General features: G+C 33.5%; 2 protein-coding genes across 2 annotated transcripts in view; one reads left to right on the top strand and one right to left on the bottom strand.

Annotated features, from left to right (window-relative positions):
- The window catches only part of LOC117123392 (DDB1- and CUL4-associated factor 12-like), a gene marked incomplete in the record, with an annotated part of 6,469 nt that extends 848 nt beyond the window's left edge, over nucleotides 1–5,621 (top strand). Inside the window, 5 exon segments of the mRNA XM_033269292.1 lie at nucleotides 283–598; nucleotides 1,049–1,206; nucleotides 2,611–2,833; nucleotides 3,265–3,419; nucleotides 3,786–5,621. Coding sequence (XP_033125183.1) covers nucleotides 283–598; nucleotides 1,049–1,206; nucleotides 2,611–2,833; nucleotides 3,265–3,419; nucleotides 3,786–3,941 — 1,008 coding nt within the window.
- Nucleotides 5,622–6,002: 381 nt separating this feature from the next.
- On the bottom strand, nucleotides 6,003–12,768 carry LOC117123391 (programmed cell death protein 7-like; the record flags this gene model as incomplete). Its single annotated transcript, XM_033269290.1, is given in 9 exon segments — nucleotides 6,003–6,244; nucleotides 7,815–7,899; nucleotides 8,711–8,831; nucleotides 9,352–9,464; nucleotides 9,605–9,743; nucleotides 10,565–10,696; nucleotides 10,879–10,968; nucleotides 11,545–11,685; nucleotides 11,933–12,768. Coding segments are annotated over 9 exon segments (1,776 nt in total). The 3' UTR covers nucleotides 6,003–6,123.
- Between the last annotated feature and the right edge of the window lie 2,503 nt (nucleotides 12,769–15,271).

The raw sequence follows: 15,271 nt of genomic DNA, 5'->3' as shown, positions 1-15,271 counted from the left end.
AGATGTGGATAAGAGACAGGGACAGTATTATGCAATATAAAATATAGAATGTTCCAGTAACAAATGAATAATTATATATATTAGGTGTACGATCGCTGACATTCAACAAAGAAGTGCTGACGGTCGGAACCGGGAATGGTACAATACTGTTCTATGATATTAGGAATAAGGCATATCTCTGTCTCTTATACACATCTAGATGTGTATAAGAGACAGCTCTACTGGTGATATTTGCAACACGTTCAACTGTTTATATATATATATTATTTTTTTTAATTTCAGGTCATTAAGCTTGATGTCATAACTGGGCAGAAAATTCAGATCCCATCATTAAAGGGACGAGGTCCCTTTGTCCGTCAGCATATCAATTACAGTATTGGAAATGCATTCTTTTTTCATCATCCGCATTCAAGTTCCTGTGGCATACACAGCATTGACATTAACCCCAGTGGGACATTGTTAGCAACTGGGGGAGATAATCCTAATGAAGTAGCTGTTTACAAGCTACCGAACTTTGAGCCTGTTTGTGTTGGCGAAAATTGTCATGAAGATTGGATTTTCGATATTACATGGCTGGATGATGAGTTTCTTATAACAGGTAGAGTTATATTAATAATCAAATATTAATAATTATGATTTAATTACTACTTATTATCAATAATAAAACAAGAAAAAGGTAAAGAAAATAATATATAATAACATTTTTAAACAAACAATTAGTTTAAATATACAGTATTGTGTAATAATTTTGTTTTAAAAACAGATGGAGGTATTGTGTATTCTACACTGTCGCTACAGTGCTTTCTGAGGTAATTGTCGTACTGCATAGCAGTCCCCTACGCTCTCCGATTTTGCTCCCCAATTTGCCCGACCAAACAGCATTGCTGAAAGCTGTCGGCAAAATACAGTTTTTTATCTCAACCATAATGATGAAAATATTTTTTAAATTACATGATTTATGATATGATAATAACCATAAAATATAATCATAAATAAAGAATAAAAGAACAAGATTGCAATAAATTTGATTTAACTTTTTTTATCCCAGGTGGTCGTGATGGTAATTTAGGATTATTTCAGGTCACGAATGATATACAGGAACGTGCTTATCGTTCAGATAGCCAATGTTTCGTTTCACCCCATGAGAAGAAGCAATGCCAAGTCAGTCAAAAAGTACGAGCCATCAAATTTAACAGAAAGACTAATGTAAGTTATTTCAATTAGAGTTTTGCCTGTAAGTAATATACAAGGTTTTTTGTAGTGATTATTAAACCCTGTCCAGTCTATAAATTTCATTTGACAAAAAAGGTGGCATGTCTAAATAGGCACATCATAGGCAATTCGATAGTGTGGAGCATTAAGGTAAATACTGGCATTCTTCTGTAGATATACTCATTCCTAATAAGGTGAGGTGGTAAAATAACATAATATTTGCTATGTTTTGTCTTTGTGCTCATTTAATATTTCAATCTTGTAAGTGCATTAAGGAGAAATTTGTTTATTGTGTTGTCTGAGTCACAGCCAAAAGGGGTGGAGGATTTGATGGGAGCTTAAGCAGGCTGCCCCTGGTACTGCCATTGATGAAGAGAGACAATGAAATGGGGATGAAGTACTTTGCACAGGGAATATATTAATTAAGTGGCCAATGTCCAACCCCGTCTCTCAATCTTCTCCAAACCTCCTTGTTTAGCTTGTACTGTACCTTTGGTTTTTTGCAATCATAATCCCTGTTCAGGGTAACTTGTTTCTTAAATGCCTTTGTTTTCTTGTATTATTATAATCATAATCCGTATTCATGATAATTTGTTGACTGATTAATCATATATTGTAACTACCCTTAACAACGTAAAAATTAGCATTAGCATAATGCTCATATGGTACAAAATTATTTAATTGTGGGATTAATAGTTACCAGTTACTTGATTACTAATCTTTAAATTCTTATATTTCACCTGTTAAGTAATCCTCTTTTAAAAATGAACATGCTGTAGAAATTAAACCGCACTTGTTACCTTGCGTTAACAGTAGTATTTTTTACAGTTAACCTTTCCCTATTTCTTCATGGGTTTTACTTTGGATCTCTGTTGGCAAATTTATTGAACCACCACTGGATATAGCCAGCTATGGTGTGAAAGTTTTGTGAGGGGAGGGTGGCTTGCTATTTATATAAAGTAAGGGGGTATTAGAAAAATGTGATGAGATTATTTTTTAACTACTTAAAAAACATAATTTTTGTGGGTTTGGCAAATTCCATATGGGGTGTCTGGGTGCACAAGCCCCCTGGAATACTGTATGGCATTGGATTTAGCATTTACTTACTATCATACAGATTCTAGGATCACTGACTACAAATTCGATCTCAACAAAATTTAGTAGACGGAAGCTTGGTTAGTGCTTTCCGATCCCAAATTTATGGGATTAAATCCTGTGAGACACCAAGATTTTTCTCTAAATCAATAAAAACAACTCCACTCCCATACCTTGCAATGAAACTTGCTTAGCATCAGATGACATTATGGGCTTACAGTATCTGAAAGTGTTAACAAATGGATCATATAATAATCAAATTATCAGTTCCATAATAAATCATTATCATATTCTTTTTTACAGGATTTAGGAGTTTTATCACCTGACGGCCTCTTCCATATATGGAATATGCATCGATTTGAGGAATCATTCACAAAACGTCTTGATCAGTGTAAAGAGAACGTCTGTATGAGCCTATCTGAAGATAACTCACTATATGCTGTAGGCTCACAGTCTCATGTCACGTTTCTAGATCCTCGTGATTTGAAAACAGTTTTTGTTATATCATCGTCAGAAAGAGATAGTGGTAAGTTTTAAAGAAATTATTCGCTAAATCATTGTTGCTGACTTGTGTGTAAAAACCACAGAATCATAATAGTTATCTTGCATTACAATTACTGTACTAAAATCACAAATATTAAAATCACATTCTTCAAAAGACTAAAACAATATTAATACTATACAAAGAATAGGCAGTTAAATAGGTACTGTATTTCAGTGTCTGTTTCATTGATAGCAATATTGCTGTAGTTGTATTCTTTACGTCAGTTGATTAATCCTTAAGGTAGAATCATTGGGAATGTTTTACATGGTTTAAACATTATTGGAAGCCTATAAAATGTAAACCTCAAATCATAAAAAAAAAATTCACTATACTTGATAGTTACCCAGTGTACAGTATTATGCAATATAAAATATAGAATGTTCCAGTAACAAATGAATAATTATATATATTAGGTGTACGATCGCTGACATTCAACAAAGAAGTGCTGACGGTCGGAACCGGGAATGGTACAATACTGTTCTATGATATTAGGAATAAGGCATATCTACAGTGTGGCTGTTCAGGTAAACCATCAACATTGAAGTATAGGACAGGAGATGGTTGGCTGGTAGGTTTAATTTATCATTATTCAGGCATCATTTGCTTTTAGAATTGTTTGTTTTTCACTTTATATGTTTATTATTATTATAAATAAGTATACATGTAATTCTATCATTATCCTTGATTTATCGTTTGATATTAACTTCATGTTTATAATATTATATTACATTTTTATATTATCGCCATCATGTGTTCTTTTCATCTATATTCTTTTTTGATTCAGAATATAGTTTATAGTTTCATTATTTAATTGCTTTTATACTGTATCTATCTCAATAAAAGAATTTGTTAAACAGCGTTTGTCTCTGTAATAACTATGATTTTCTTTAAAAATTTTCTTAAAAAAAAACTTTTTGAATTTGTGTTCACTCAGGCAAGGGATGACATGTATGCTGAATTCTTTTTTAACGAACACTTCCCAAATTCTGTGTACACGCATTGCTACAACAGCGCAAGGACAAAGTTGTTTGCAGCTGGAGGACCATTACCATCAGGGCTTAGTGGAAACTATGCAGCGTTGTGGCAATGACGATGGCTCTAATCCCCAACTCAATGCTAATTACAGCAGGCCTAGCAACTACAATAAAAAAGAACTTCATTTTGAATATGCGGTCTGGCCAGAATGCAGCCTTGTGCTTAATGCCTGGCACACACTGCGTTGTACGACCATCTGGCGACGCGAGTGCCCAGCTTGATTTTGAATCAAGAAAATGAAGCAGCTAATTCTTTATGCAAACTTGTGCAATCGTTCTAATGTAACATTATTTATGAATTAAAATTGAAGGCATATAAGACAAAACTTAAGCAATTGATAAAGAAATGAATGGTAATGCTAAGGTTTCTGTAGCACTACATATATCCAGAAATAAATGATCTTTTATCTGATAAATTCCCATGGAAAACAGGTCTAATAGATTATTACCAACTCAAAATCATTAAGACATTTTGTCAGATAATTTTTAATTATGGATTGTTTGAGCTTTGGTTTGGGTAGATATTTAATTATGATCCATCTGCGAAGTGTTAGCAAGAAACATTTTTTTTCTGTTGGTGTAGTGGCAATAATAGCCATTCAAAACCTGCATAAAGAGGAGTAAAAACAAATATTAAACATAATTTCCATTGGCATCTGATCTGGAAAACAGCAACATCAAATTATTTGACATTTATTGAGTAATTTTAAATTGTTGTGAGAAAAATGGCCTTAAAGGAGGCTAAATAATCTCTATCAATTACTGTATTGTAAAAAAAGTATTTTAAAGTTGATATAAATTAAATTTAGGGAATAAGGTAACATATTTTATTATGATATTAGAAGAATAGATATTAATTTCTTTTTTAGGTTGTAAATTGTTTTTTTCTCTTATATAGTTTCCTAAACCTACATTTGCATTAAATAATTGAATTCTCATTATTTTTTTGGTAACTCTTGTATGTTGTTAATAGTTCCTGATGTTGCATGTGTAAAGTTTCCAGTTTAACATAAGATGTACAGTTGAACATAGGTTTCTATGAATATGCAAATTTTCTAGTTTTCTATAAGCAACCATTGATTTAACACATTTTATGCTATTTTTAGAAAAAAAATTTATAACTCTCAACATGTTTTCATTAATTAATGTGAGGTACAAATATATACAATTTAGACCTATAATCAGTAAAACATCAATTATTAACTGTGTCATGTATGAAACTATCACGGGTGGTTATGGTCAAACATATTTGAATGGCTATCAAACTGACTGACATGCATGGCACATTCCAGGGAGCAGTCGTGGGCACCTGAAAGTCCTACCTTTTTATGGATGTTATATTGCTGTCATATGTATATATATATCTATAGCATTGTTAAACAGTAAACCACATTTTGATATACAGGTAGAGGTTCACTTGACATGACATATTCATACTCAAATTCAGTGTTAACTTCTTATAAAGTATCTGTGGCTGCTGTTTGTAATACAGTATTGTGAAACCTTTTTAGAATATTACATGCATGGAAAACCTTAAAGTAATACACAATGGCTGTGACAAGTCCAAGAGGAAAATCTATGTCTTTCTTCCAATTAGGATTGTGCGTGTGTATTGGGTCCTGTTAAAATCACAAATATGTGGGGTAAACAACTGAATTTTGATTAAGTAATACGTCAAATTCAGTTTTCCTTATATTTCTAGTCTATAATTTTATACAGCGCTGTTGACAACAGAAGATGGAATTTGATTTTTATTTAATGAGTTTTGAATTCATTATTAAGAAGTTAGTTTTAAATATTTGCTTAAATTATCAGTTAATACTATTTTAATTAAAACATTACTCTCTGCAATTATTTATTTTGTACAGTGTATTATTTGAAATATTTGTTTTTAATTTGTTTTATTATCTGTAGTCCTAGATAATTACATAACTGTAACTATTGTTAAATCAGTTGTGTAAATTACTTTATAATTCTTATTAATTTAATAATTTCATCAAATTTGCTGTTAACAGTTTTTTGTGTTTTATATTAGTATGTAATTCTAAATGTTACTTTAAATATTTTTTTTTTATTCTATGAGTAAAAATAAAATAGAAACTATTGGAATGAACACATTACGAAGTTTTAAATTGCTTTATTTTTTGTTTATTTCAGAATGTGCATGAATATGAAAATAATTACAAAAAGAAAAACAAATTATTTGTAGCTAATTTAAAGAACACACTGAAACTTGACTTAATCAGCTAGAGCTGTCTCCCATATATGACTTGATGGTGGCTCTGGTGTCACCCAGGCAACTGGTATTGATGATGCACCACCAGTTTGAGGCAGGACAAGACATTGATCCCATTCATACCTGGAGAAGATAAATTACAGTTATCATTATCAATGATGGAAAGCACATTGATATTGTAGATAATAATAATAGGGTAGTTTTGTATAGCGCACATATCCATCTAATATAAGATGCTCAGGGCACTTGATATGTGGACTAGGAACTCGACCAATGACTTTCTTCACCCCTAAAAGCCAACTCAGACAGCGTCTCAGACGCGATGGTGTGCGTCGGGGGAAGTCGTGTCGTAGAATATTAAACACGTTTAATATTTCTGACGACGGCTTAAGACTGTCCCCGACGATAAATTGGGTCGGGCTGCGTCGGCCGACGCTGTCTGAGTCGGCCTTAAGGGTCTCTTCGTGTCTGTGCTACCTGGTAACCCGGGACCAGCAACTCTTGTCGTCCACTACAGGGGCTGTCTGTTCAGTACACCGGGGTATCCCCCTACTCGTATCGAATGATGTACTGGGTTCTTTATAGTGCACACGAGCCATTGTATACACTGGGTCTATGGTTTATTGTCCTTATCTGAGAAGACTTGTTCTACCACCAGAACCATAGGCGAGCGTGCCATTCTAACCAGCGCCGATATTATGACTATAGCTTGAGGCGCTCCTGCTAACTGCTCAGCCATTCGACACACCCTTAGATCTCTTTTAATGAGCTTTTTAACACATTGTATTTTGGCGTCAAACTCAACAACTTACCAATGAGTACAGGGCCAGGAATATGTCTTTGTATGTCTATACACTGCCGTTTCGTGGGACCTTAGCAATAATATCTACAAGGGACTTAGCACAAAGGTCCATTCAACACGATATAAAAAACATACACATATTCTGAAATTCTGAGATGCGTAGTTTGAGAAATGTGTGCTTGCTTGCAGGATCATAAGAGAAAACTCTCACAGAAAACTTGGACCTTACATCATTGGAAATATTTACATACAATGTACAATGGTTGCTTCAAGTATCCCCTACAGAAGCTTTTAGGAATGGAACCCCATCATTGGAAATATTTACATCAGAGGTTCTCAACTATATCAAAACAGGGGTCAAAATTTTTCATTGAATAAATTTGATGGGTTAGAGCAAGTGGTGTACTTTGGCGCATACACCATCTGAGCACCGCAGCCGAGAGCCAGTGGGGGATGGAAATTAGAAATTTTTTGAAAATAAGCAGGTAGACACCTACGAAAGTTACTCTTGGCCGAAAGTTGGCATGTTATGATTTCTTCGCTTTTTGCTGCAATAGTTCTTCTGATTTGATTGATTAAATCACTACAATTAGTGGGGCAATATATATCAGCAAAACAGAATGCAAGATTATTCAAGGTTAGAAATCTAGGCCTACGCCTAATGGAAAAATACAAATACACTTATATTCAAAATAAATATAGGGGCACTATTTTTTCTAGTTTGCATCGATACAAACACTGGTGTATTTTTTATCTGTTATTGATTAGAATACCTAAGCAGTGCTTTTTCAACCTAACACAAGGTTTTACATTTGCAGGGTTAAGAGCCATAAATTAGAGGATGTACACCATAACCAGAAAACTGTATTGATTATATCAGCGTAATCTTACCTCACATGTAGAAGAGCATCCATGTTTACTTCAGCTTGTTCATAAAATTGCTGGAATGGTATCAGATTTGGATCATGAACTTTTTCTGTAAAATAATAAGATTTAAGTTGTTACATAACTTAAACTTACATGATCACAAAATACATGTCTCTATGCATTGATTATTTGCTGATACACTACTCTTAACTGTAAATAATATTTTGAGGTGATCTGCAAATGTTTTGCAGTAGAGACTTTAAACACTAATGTGAATGTAGGCCATTCTAATACGTAATGCAGGGCCGGCTCTTGCAAAACCCGCTCTTTGACGCAATTTCTAATTATGCACAAGCGCCCAAAACGTTCAAGAATCAAAATTTAACATTTTCAGGTTTTTGCATTTTATAAAGAAAATATATTGAAGAACATTTACGCAAAATATCCATCATTAAATTTAGCTGAAAAGTATATTATAATTATTTTTAAAGAAAACAAATCTTAGTAACTGATTTTGGAAACTTTGGAAGCTGTTTTCTTTAAACCAACATGGCTGATATCCAATGAATAAAATATTCATAACACTTAAACTCAACCAATTTCTATCAAATAAACACTGTTTTAAAGAGGAATTCATGCAGAACTTAATTTTGCGAAATTGCCTATTGCTACATTTTGTATTACTATGATTCATTGCGGGGATGAAAATTATTTTTCTGACCACCAAACTAAGTATTAGACCCGCATTTTTGCACTTTAAAATAAAATCATTCAACATTCGGTGTCATTGAGCGTTGTTCAGATTACATAGCATCTAATAAATACTTAAAATATTAGGTCATTCAGAGTTCTCTGTAAAAGTATTCTGAATGTTAATGATGATAATAATAGTCACTATTATGGTAATCAATGTAACTAACCATCTCCAAATAAAAGCTTCTTCCTAAGGTTCAATTTTTTCCTTTCTTTTTCTTCAAGTTTCTGTTGAAATATCAGTCTTTCTTGTTCTTTGGTTTCTTCCCGTTCCTCTTCCAGCATTACCTTGTATAAGGACAAAGAAAATTAAAATCCAAGATAATTTACTCACAAATAGCTAAAGCATTCTAACATAACGGCAAAAATTCATCATTTTTGTGCTTGAGGAGAGTGTGGTTGGTTTATCAGATGGTGTTTCTCCTGAAAAAGTGTTAAAGTTGAATTATAAGTGACATACTTGATAAGCATGTATGAAAATGTAATTTGCATAAAAAGAGCTTCAAAACCAAGTTAGTTTGCACTATTTAATTGAGGACAATTGCTGAAAATAGACAAACATATAGAAAAATTTTGTAAAAATGATTGGTTATAATATCATGTATGCATTATTTTTTTTATTGACATATTTGTTTACTTTGCTTTTAAGTTATATGTGCCTGCATTTACTTCCTAATCTTTGATTTCAAGTATATTATTCTCAATTTAAAGAACATTATTCAGTTTTAATTGGAGGGTTATATACGCAAGTAATTTGGAGGATTTGTCTGATAATCGCGGTCCATGGTACTGAAAAATGGATTGCTACCTGCATTGCTTGCTCTTCAGCTGTGTACACTGCCCTCTGCCGATTCATAAATTGCTCCATTTGACTTATACGTTTCTCAAAGACAGTCTCTGATGATGCTGGCAACACAACACCTGAAATGAAAGGGCTATTTGTCATAAGGTGAAAAAATATGTTACAGTACACATGTACTCATTACACATAAACACATTCAAATGCTTTTGTGCCATGTCCAGTCTTGTTTTGAACATTATAAATAGCCTGTTGTAATCACCTTTTTGTTTAGAAGATGCATTCCTAAGATGCCGTAGTTTGCGAAGACCTCGCAGTATTTCCAAGGTCTTGTCTGCTTCTTTCTTCTTTTTACGAACTTCAAACAACGTTGTGTCTATTTCTTTCTGGAGTTCTTTTTCCTAACAAAGTGTACACACAATTATAGAAGAAAAATGTCACAGATATTAAATTTCAAAAACAGAGGGCATTTACAATGCAATATTGCATCAATATTCTGATGTTGTCGTAAGTGAAATACAGTGTAGACACCACAGCATTTTTATATTACAGGGTGTCAGCAAATGCAGCATGATTGCCATAGGAGTCGCAATATACTGTAATGTGATTTTGGCAACACAGTCCACGACTGAATTCAAGTAACAAGTTAAGAAGATGCATCATGACTAATGGTTTTTCTATATAAATATACAATTATTGTATTTCTATTTTTACTGTATTTCTAATGTTTTTATCTTATTTACTTTTAACTGATTCCGTTGATGTCTTTGTACATATTTATATATATTTTAATGATATTTTTACTTGAATATTTTAAGCTTATTAATATTCTCATTGGCATTGGAGAGCCACTAGACAGTGATAAGTTTACATTTTGGCAATCCTGTCCGGCCAACTGAGCGTTTTTTTTCCCTCTCTCTATTTCTTTGTGTTTGTCAGTTTTATTGTTCTTTGGACAACGAAATAAATGAAATAAAAGGAAATGAAAGCTCTGTCAATACTATCTGGTATTTTGTAACAAATACATATGATTTGTCCATATAGATGGGCATATGATTATTATGATATAATCATGCCCATATATGCGGCAAATCTCACAATGTTTCTTATAAAAAGACAAAGTTTAAATAAAATTATTTTAGGTTTATACCACAATTGCATGACATACTCCTAGAACTTTTGTCTTAATAAAAATAAGAATTGAAGATTTTGATTCTTATACCTTCAATTTTTCCTGGCGATCTTTCTCAGCTTTTGCGATATTTGCATTAATCTTTTCATCAACTACTTGGATCTTCTCCAAATATTCTTGCCGGTCCTCATATTCCAGCTCTCGCCTCCTCTTTAAGTTCAACTGGAGAGAAAACGTAATTTCACACATACTATGGATAACTGTTATTGTACTACAAACTGTGTTTCCAAATAACGTTATAAAGGAGTCTTCAAAAGATAATTTATTTCAGCTGTGTAAAAATGTAAATACAGTCTGAATAATGAATTTCATCGATCTACAAAAACATATAATATACAACTTACTGATTTTTTTCGCCTCTTTTTCAGCTTTTCAGTCACTTTCTCAATAAATTTGGGGTCATCCAATTTTCCAGAAACAGATAGCAAGTCCCTCTGTAAAATGAGAATCAATGGAATAACAACTACATCATGTACAACTATAAATAAAAGTAAACAATTTTATACACTAATCTAAGTAATTAATATTATGTCAGTCAAGTTAACAAGTATTTATAATTGCATGGTCTTTGTTGGTGATATTTTAAAGCATTTACTGTTTTACCATTCAACTTTGATGCAATTTAAGTTAAAGTTACTAAATCAAATATGTTTGAATAAAGAATAACAACAAATTAATATTTGGTATAAGATACATAATTATATCTATTCTGAATCTATTTTTATAATGCCAATGCAATCAATGGTCATTTTATATCTTCTTTTGGAAATCTTCAAGACAATGCATGTAATAAAAAAATTTAAAAAATTATCGCAGCATTGGTACTAAAATTCATGTACCATTTTATAATCCTGAGTGACAACATGGATGAAGGAAATTGTCAAAGGATGAAGAAGAGGCCAGCATCAGACAATGAATGTATCTCGCAATTAGACCAAAGGCTGTACCACATTCTACTATAGTTTTTAATATCTTTTATGAAATAAGTCATAATAATAACTGAGTTCTACCTTAATATCTGAAACCTGCTGGAGAGCCAGATGCCAACTCTCTGAATCAATGTCCAAGTTTTCAAGCAGCAAATCTCGTTGTAGTTTTAAATCTTCTAAGAGACGTCCATAGCTTCTAATCATGTCTTTGACATGTGGTATCTGTGGGAAAATAATACAATTGTTATTGATTCCGGTTAAAAGAATGATGATTTTTTTTGGTAACCTGTGGTATAAAAAAAAACCAGAAAATCACATTCTTAATAAAATCTTTTATACTTATGACACCCACAACATTATTATAAGTAAAGTGACTGGCTAGTGCTATAGCAAGCAAAGCTAGTCATGGCTGGGGCCAGAGCATTATAAAAAAACCTTTAAGTTAGGATCCATTATCTTAGAGACTCACCTTAATTTCTATGTTAATAGACTTATTTCTGTTTTTCCGCTGCCTCGTATGAATTTTTGATAAAAAATTATCAATCCACTGTTGATCTTTCTCTTTTTCTGTTAATTCCTGGGAAATGGGAAATTCCCCTGACATAGCATCCTTTCTGGAAGGTGGTGGATATGGAGGTGGGATATGTTGAGGAAAAGCTTGACTAAAGTTTTGAGCATCTGCTTCATTATGGCTTCTTTCTCCTGCTATTGAAAGGGGAGGGTAGGGTGCGCCATGATGCCTTAACTGAGGTTGATATGAAGCATCTTGCATTGGTGAGTGACTAGGATTAAATGTCTGTCTTGGCAATGACCCATCACTTTTTAACTGATGATTAGAAACATCTAGTCTTGATGATTTGAAGTTACTAGTTTGGCCAACAGACAGCCTGCCATGGTTTCCTCCATGGGTTTGAAGCTGAGTTTTATTGTTTGGCATGTCAAAAGGTTGTGGAATGCCAAGTGGCTGTGATGACCATGATGGAGGTGCTGCCACTCCATGTGGGAATGGATTTGATGCTGACATAGTGTTTTGCCCAAAATTTTGAAATACTTTAGGACCAGGTGGTGGGTGTCGAAAATGATGCATTTGGTTTTGGTGTTGAACTACGTTTGGTGGTGGCAGACCATAATTTAAGGATGGTCCATCACTCGGAGCTGGTGGCCTTAGTGGTGGAAAGGGTGGCAGTTGGCTTGAATATTGTTGCTGCTGTTGACTTTGCTTCCACATTTGATGTTGCTGTTGAGATGGACTGGCCTGGTAATTATGTTGCTCATGCTGACTTCCTGTCTGTTTATATTCCATTTCTACAATATATAGTAAAAAAAAAAAAAAAACAACTTGCAAATATGGTAATGTTTAAATGGGGAAGTGATGTTTACTTTGGGGGGGGGGGGAGTACACCATAAATGCACGGATTGTGTACACACAGTAGAGTAATCCAGGCTGACTATTAAAAACAAGGAAGAATTTAAAAAACATACAACTGGAATGTTTTTCAGATAAATATTGTTACATACAGTACCAATATCACAAATTAGACAATGATAATTTTCTAGTCATCCACAAAAGTGAACACAATAGATCAATTAAAGTCTATATTATTACACTATGGATTTTCTTCCGACACACTGTAGTATATTAAGATAGCAAGTTTAAGGTTAGCGTTGTCAGAATAATATCAACGGCCACAATTATTATTAACCAAAATTTATTAGGCCTATCACTTACACTATTTTATTTTACCTACATATAAATTATAATATACCATCATTTGACATTAATTGTGAAGTGCTGGTTTTTTTTCAATTATTTTTAAAGATTTTTTTTTACCTTAACAAGTTGTGACTCTCATACTTGAGCAGGGTCGCCACCTTAGCAGGGCATGTAGTACAGCCAAGGCTTATCCTGCATGTACACAGTTGTGGTGGCGACACCATCTAAAACATTGGGAGTGCGCATTTTCCTTCCCTTTTGTGTTCGCGGTTTGTTTAATGCTATTTTTGGCCACCATCACAGCTTGTTTGTATATTTTACTTTTTTATTTATTTTTAAAATTTAATTCAATTTTTTTTTTCAATATGATTCATGATTTGAATACTTCCAGCGACTTGTTAAGACAATTTTATTGTGGAAGGCGCGCACCCTAGCTACTGTCTCTTATACACATCTAGATGTGTATAAGAGACAGAACACACACAGTATAATTCGAATACATGGCATTCCATACAAAGTCGGTCTCTAGGTCACGTCCACTTTGGTTCGTTCGTGGTTCCTTCGGACATAGGCTGGTGATTCGCTAGGCTTAGGTGAGTAGTAGGCTAGGCCTAGGCTAGGCCCTTAAGTAGCCTACTCTCTCTAGGCCTAGGCTAGAATTCGATCCAACTCGGCCACAAGTCAACTCGGCCACAAGCCAACTTGGCCACAAAAAGTTTGGCTACAGTCAACTCGGCCACAAGTCAAGTCGGCCGCAAGTCGTTTACTGGTACTACACTTCGAAGGAGTAATTCATCAAGTACAAAATACTAATACTATGCGCCCCACCAAATTTTAACGTAGGCCTAATTCTTAGGCGTGGTTCTAAAGAAAATAGTATGGAAATGCACGCCATCGTGCATTCATTTGATTTTAGTCGGATTCAAAATAAATTTTTAACATTTAAAACATCATAATGTGGTTTTTCTATTTCAATTTTTTATGATTAGGTCTACCGTATGTACTCATGTTTTATGTCAGTGTTTTAACATGAAAAAAATTAAACATTAATATATGTGCTTTTCTTAATTATTAAGATTGCTTAAATTGTTAATGTTACAATTGTCAGATTTTATTCCATTCTGTAAGTGGCGGGTTTTCTCTGTTGAATAAGAGTACAGTGTGAAGAAATGAATACCTTACCGCACAACGATCTCACAACAATAATCAGAATTTTACTAAAATATACTGTGTACTTCATTTCAATCATATTGAAGAAAAAGGATGCAAAAACTGAGTAATATTTAAATATTCGAAGTGTCTATGCTTACGCCGAGTCGTAAGCATTAATCATAGGCTATGCTTACGCCGATCTATTTGAAGGGCGCCGCTTGCTTCGTGAGTACGAAAACGTCCTATTGAGGATGTGCAATTTTTTTTTTTCTATAGCGCGCACTTGGTGAAGTTTCAAGATGGCAGATGAAGACACTTTGCGTCTCGGTGGCACTTTCACAAGCTATGAAAAATTGTCAGAAGCTGTATCGAATTGTGAGAAAGAAAATCACATAAATTTATATAAACGATCTTCACGTAGCATCGATTCTGCCAAAAAACGTGCACCTAAAAGAAACTTCAACCCCGAATTAAAATTATATTCAATCGATTACGCCTGCATTCATGGTTCTCAACATGTTAATAATCAGAGCTAAGTTAGTACAGCCCATATTTCGTGGTACAGTTGTTCCACATCGAATCAGTTAGTAGAGAAAAAGAAAGTTATTTTTTAAGAGAGTTTCCTTTCAAACATTTCAGTTGTTAAAAACCTTGGTGCCTAAATCGAAATATACTACAGTGTTTTTGTATATTAATAACAAAATTGGATTGAAACTGTGTCACGCTCTCTTGTAATTATTGTATGCGTACCGTACTTGTTCATAATAGGAAAATTAAGAATTTTATAGGGACACGGATCAAGAGATGTTGGAAAGGTCGGGGTGAGGGATCGAGATTAGAGCCTATGGGAAATTCTTGTTTTTTATTTCGCTTTTTAATTATGTACTGTAATGTACAGGACAATGATTTAAAATCAGAATATCACTGCAGCAGGCAGGTCAG

This window comes from Anneissia japonica, unplaced genomic scaffold (genome assembly GCF_011630105.1).
Source record: "Anneissia japonica isolate Jap-2015-1 unplaced genomic scaffold, ASM1163010v1 scaffold287579_len849171_cov184, whole genome shotgun sequence".
Taxonomy (NCBI): domain Eukaryota; kingdom Metazoa; phylum Echinodermata; class Crinoidea; order Comatulida; family Comatulidae; genus Anneissia; species Anneissia japonica.
Note: the sequence above shows the minus strand (reverse complement) of the source record. Positions and strands in the feature narration are given on the sequence as shown.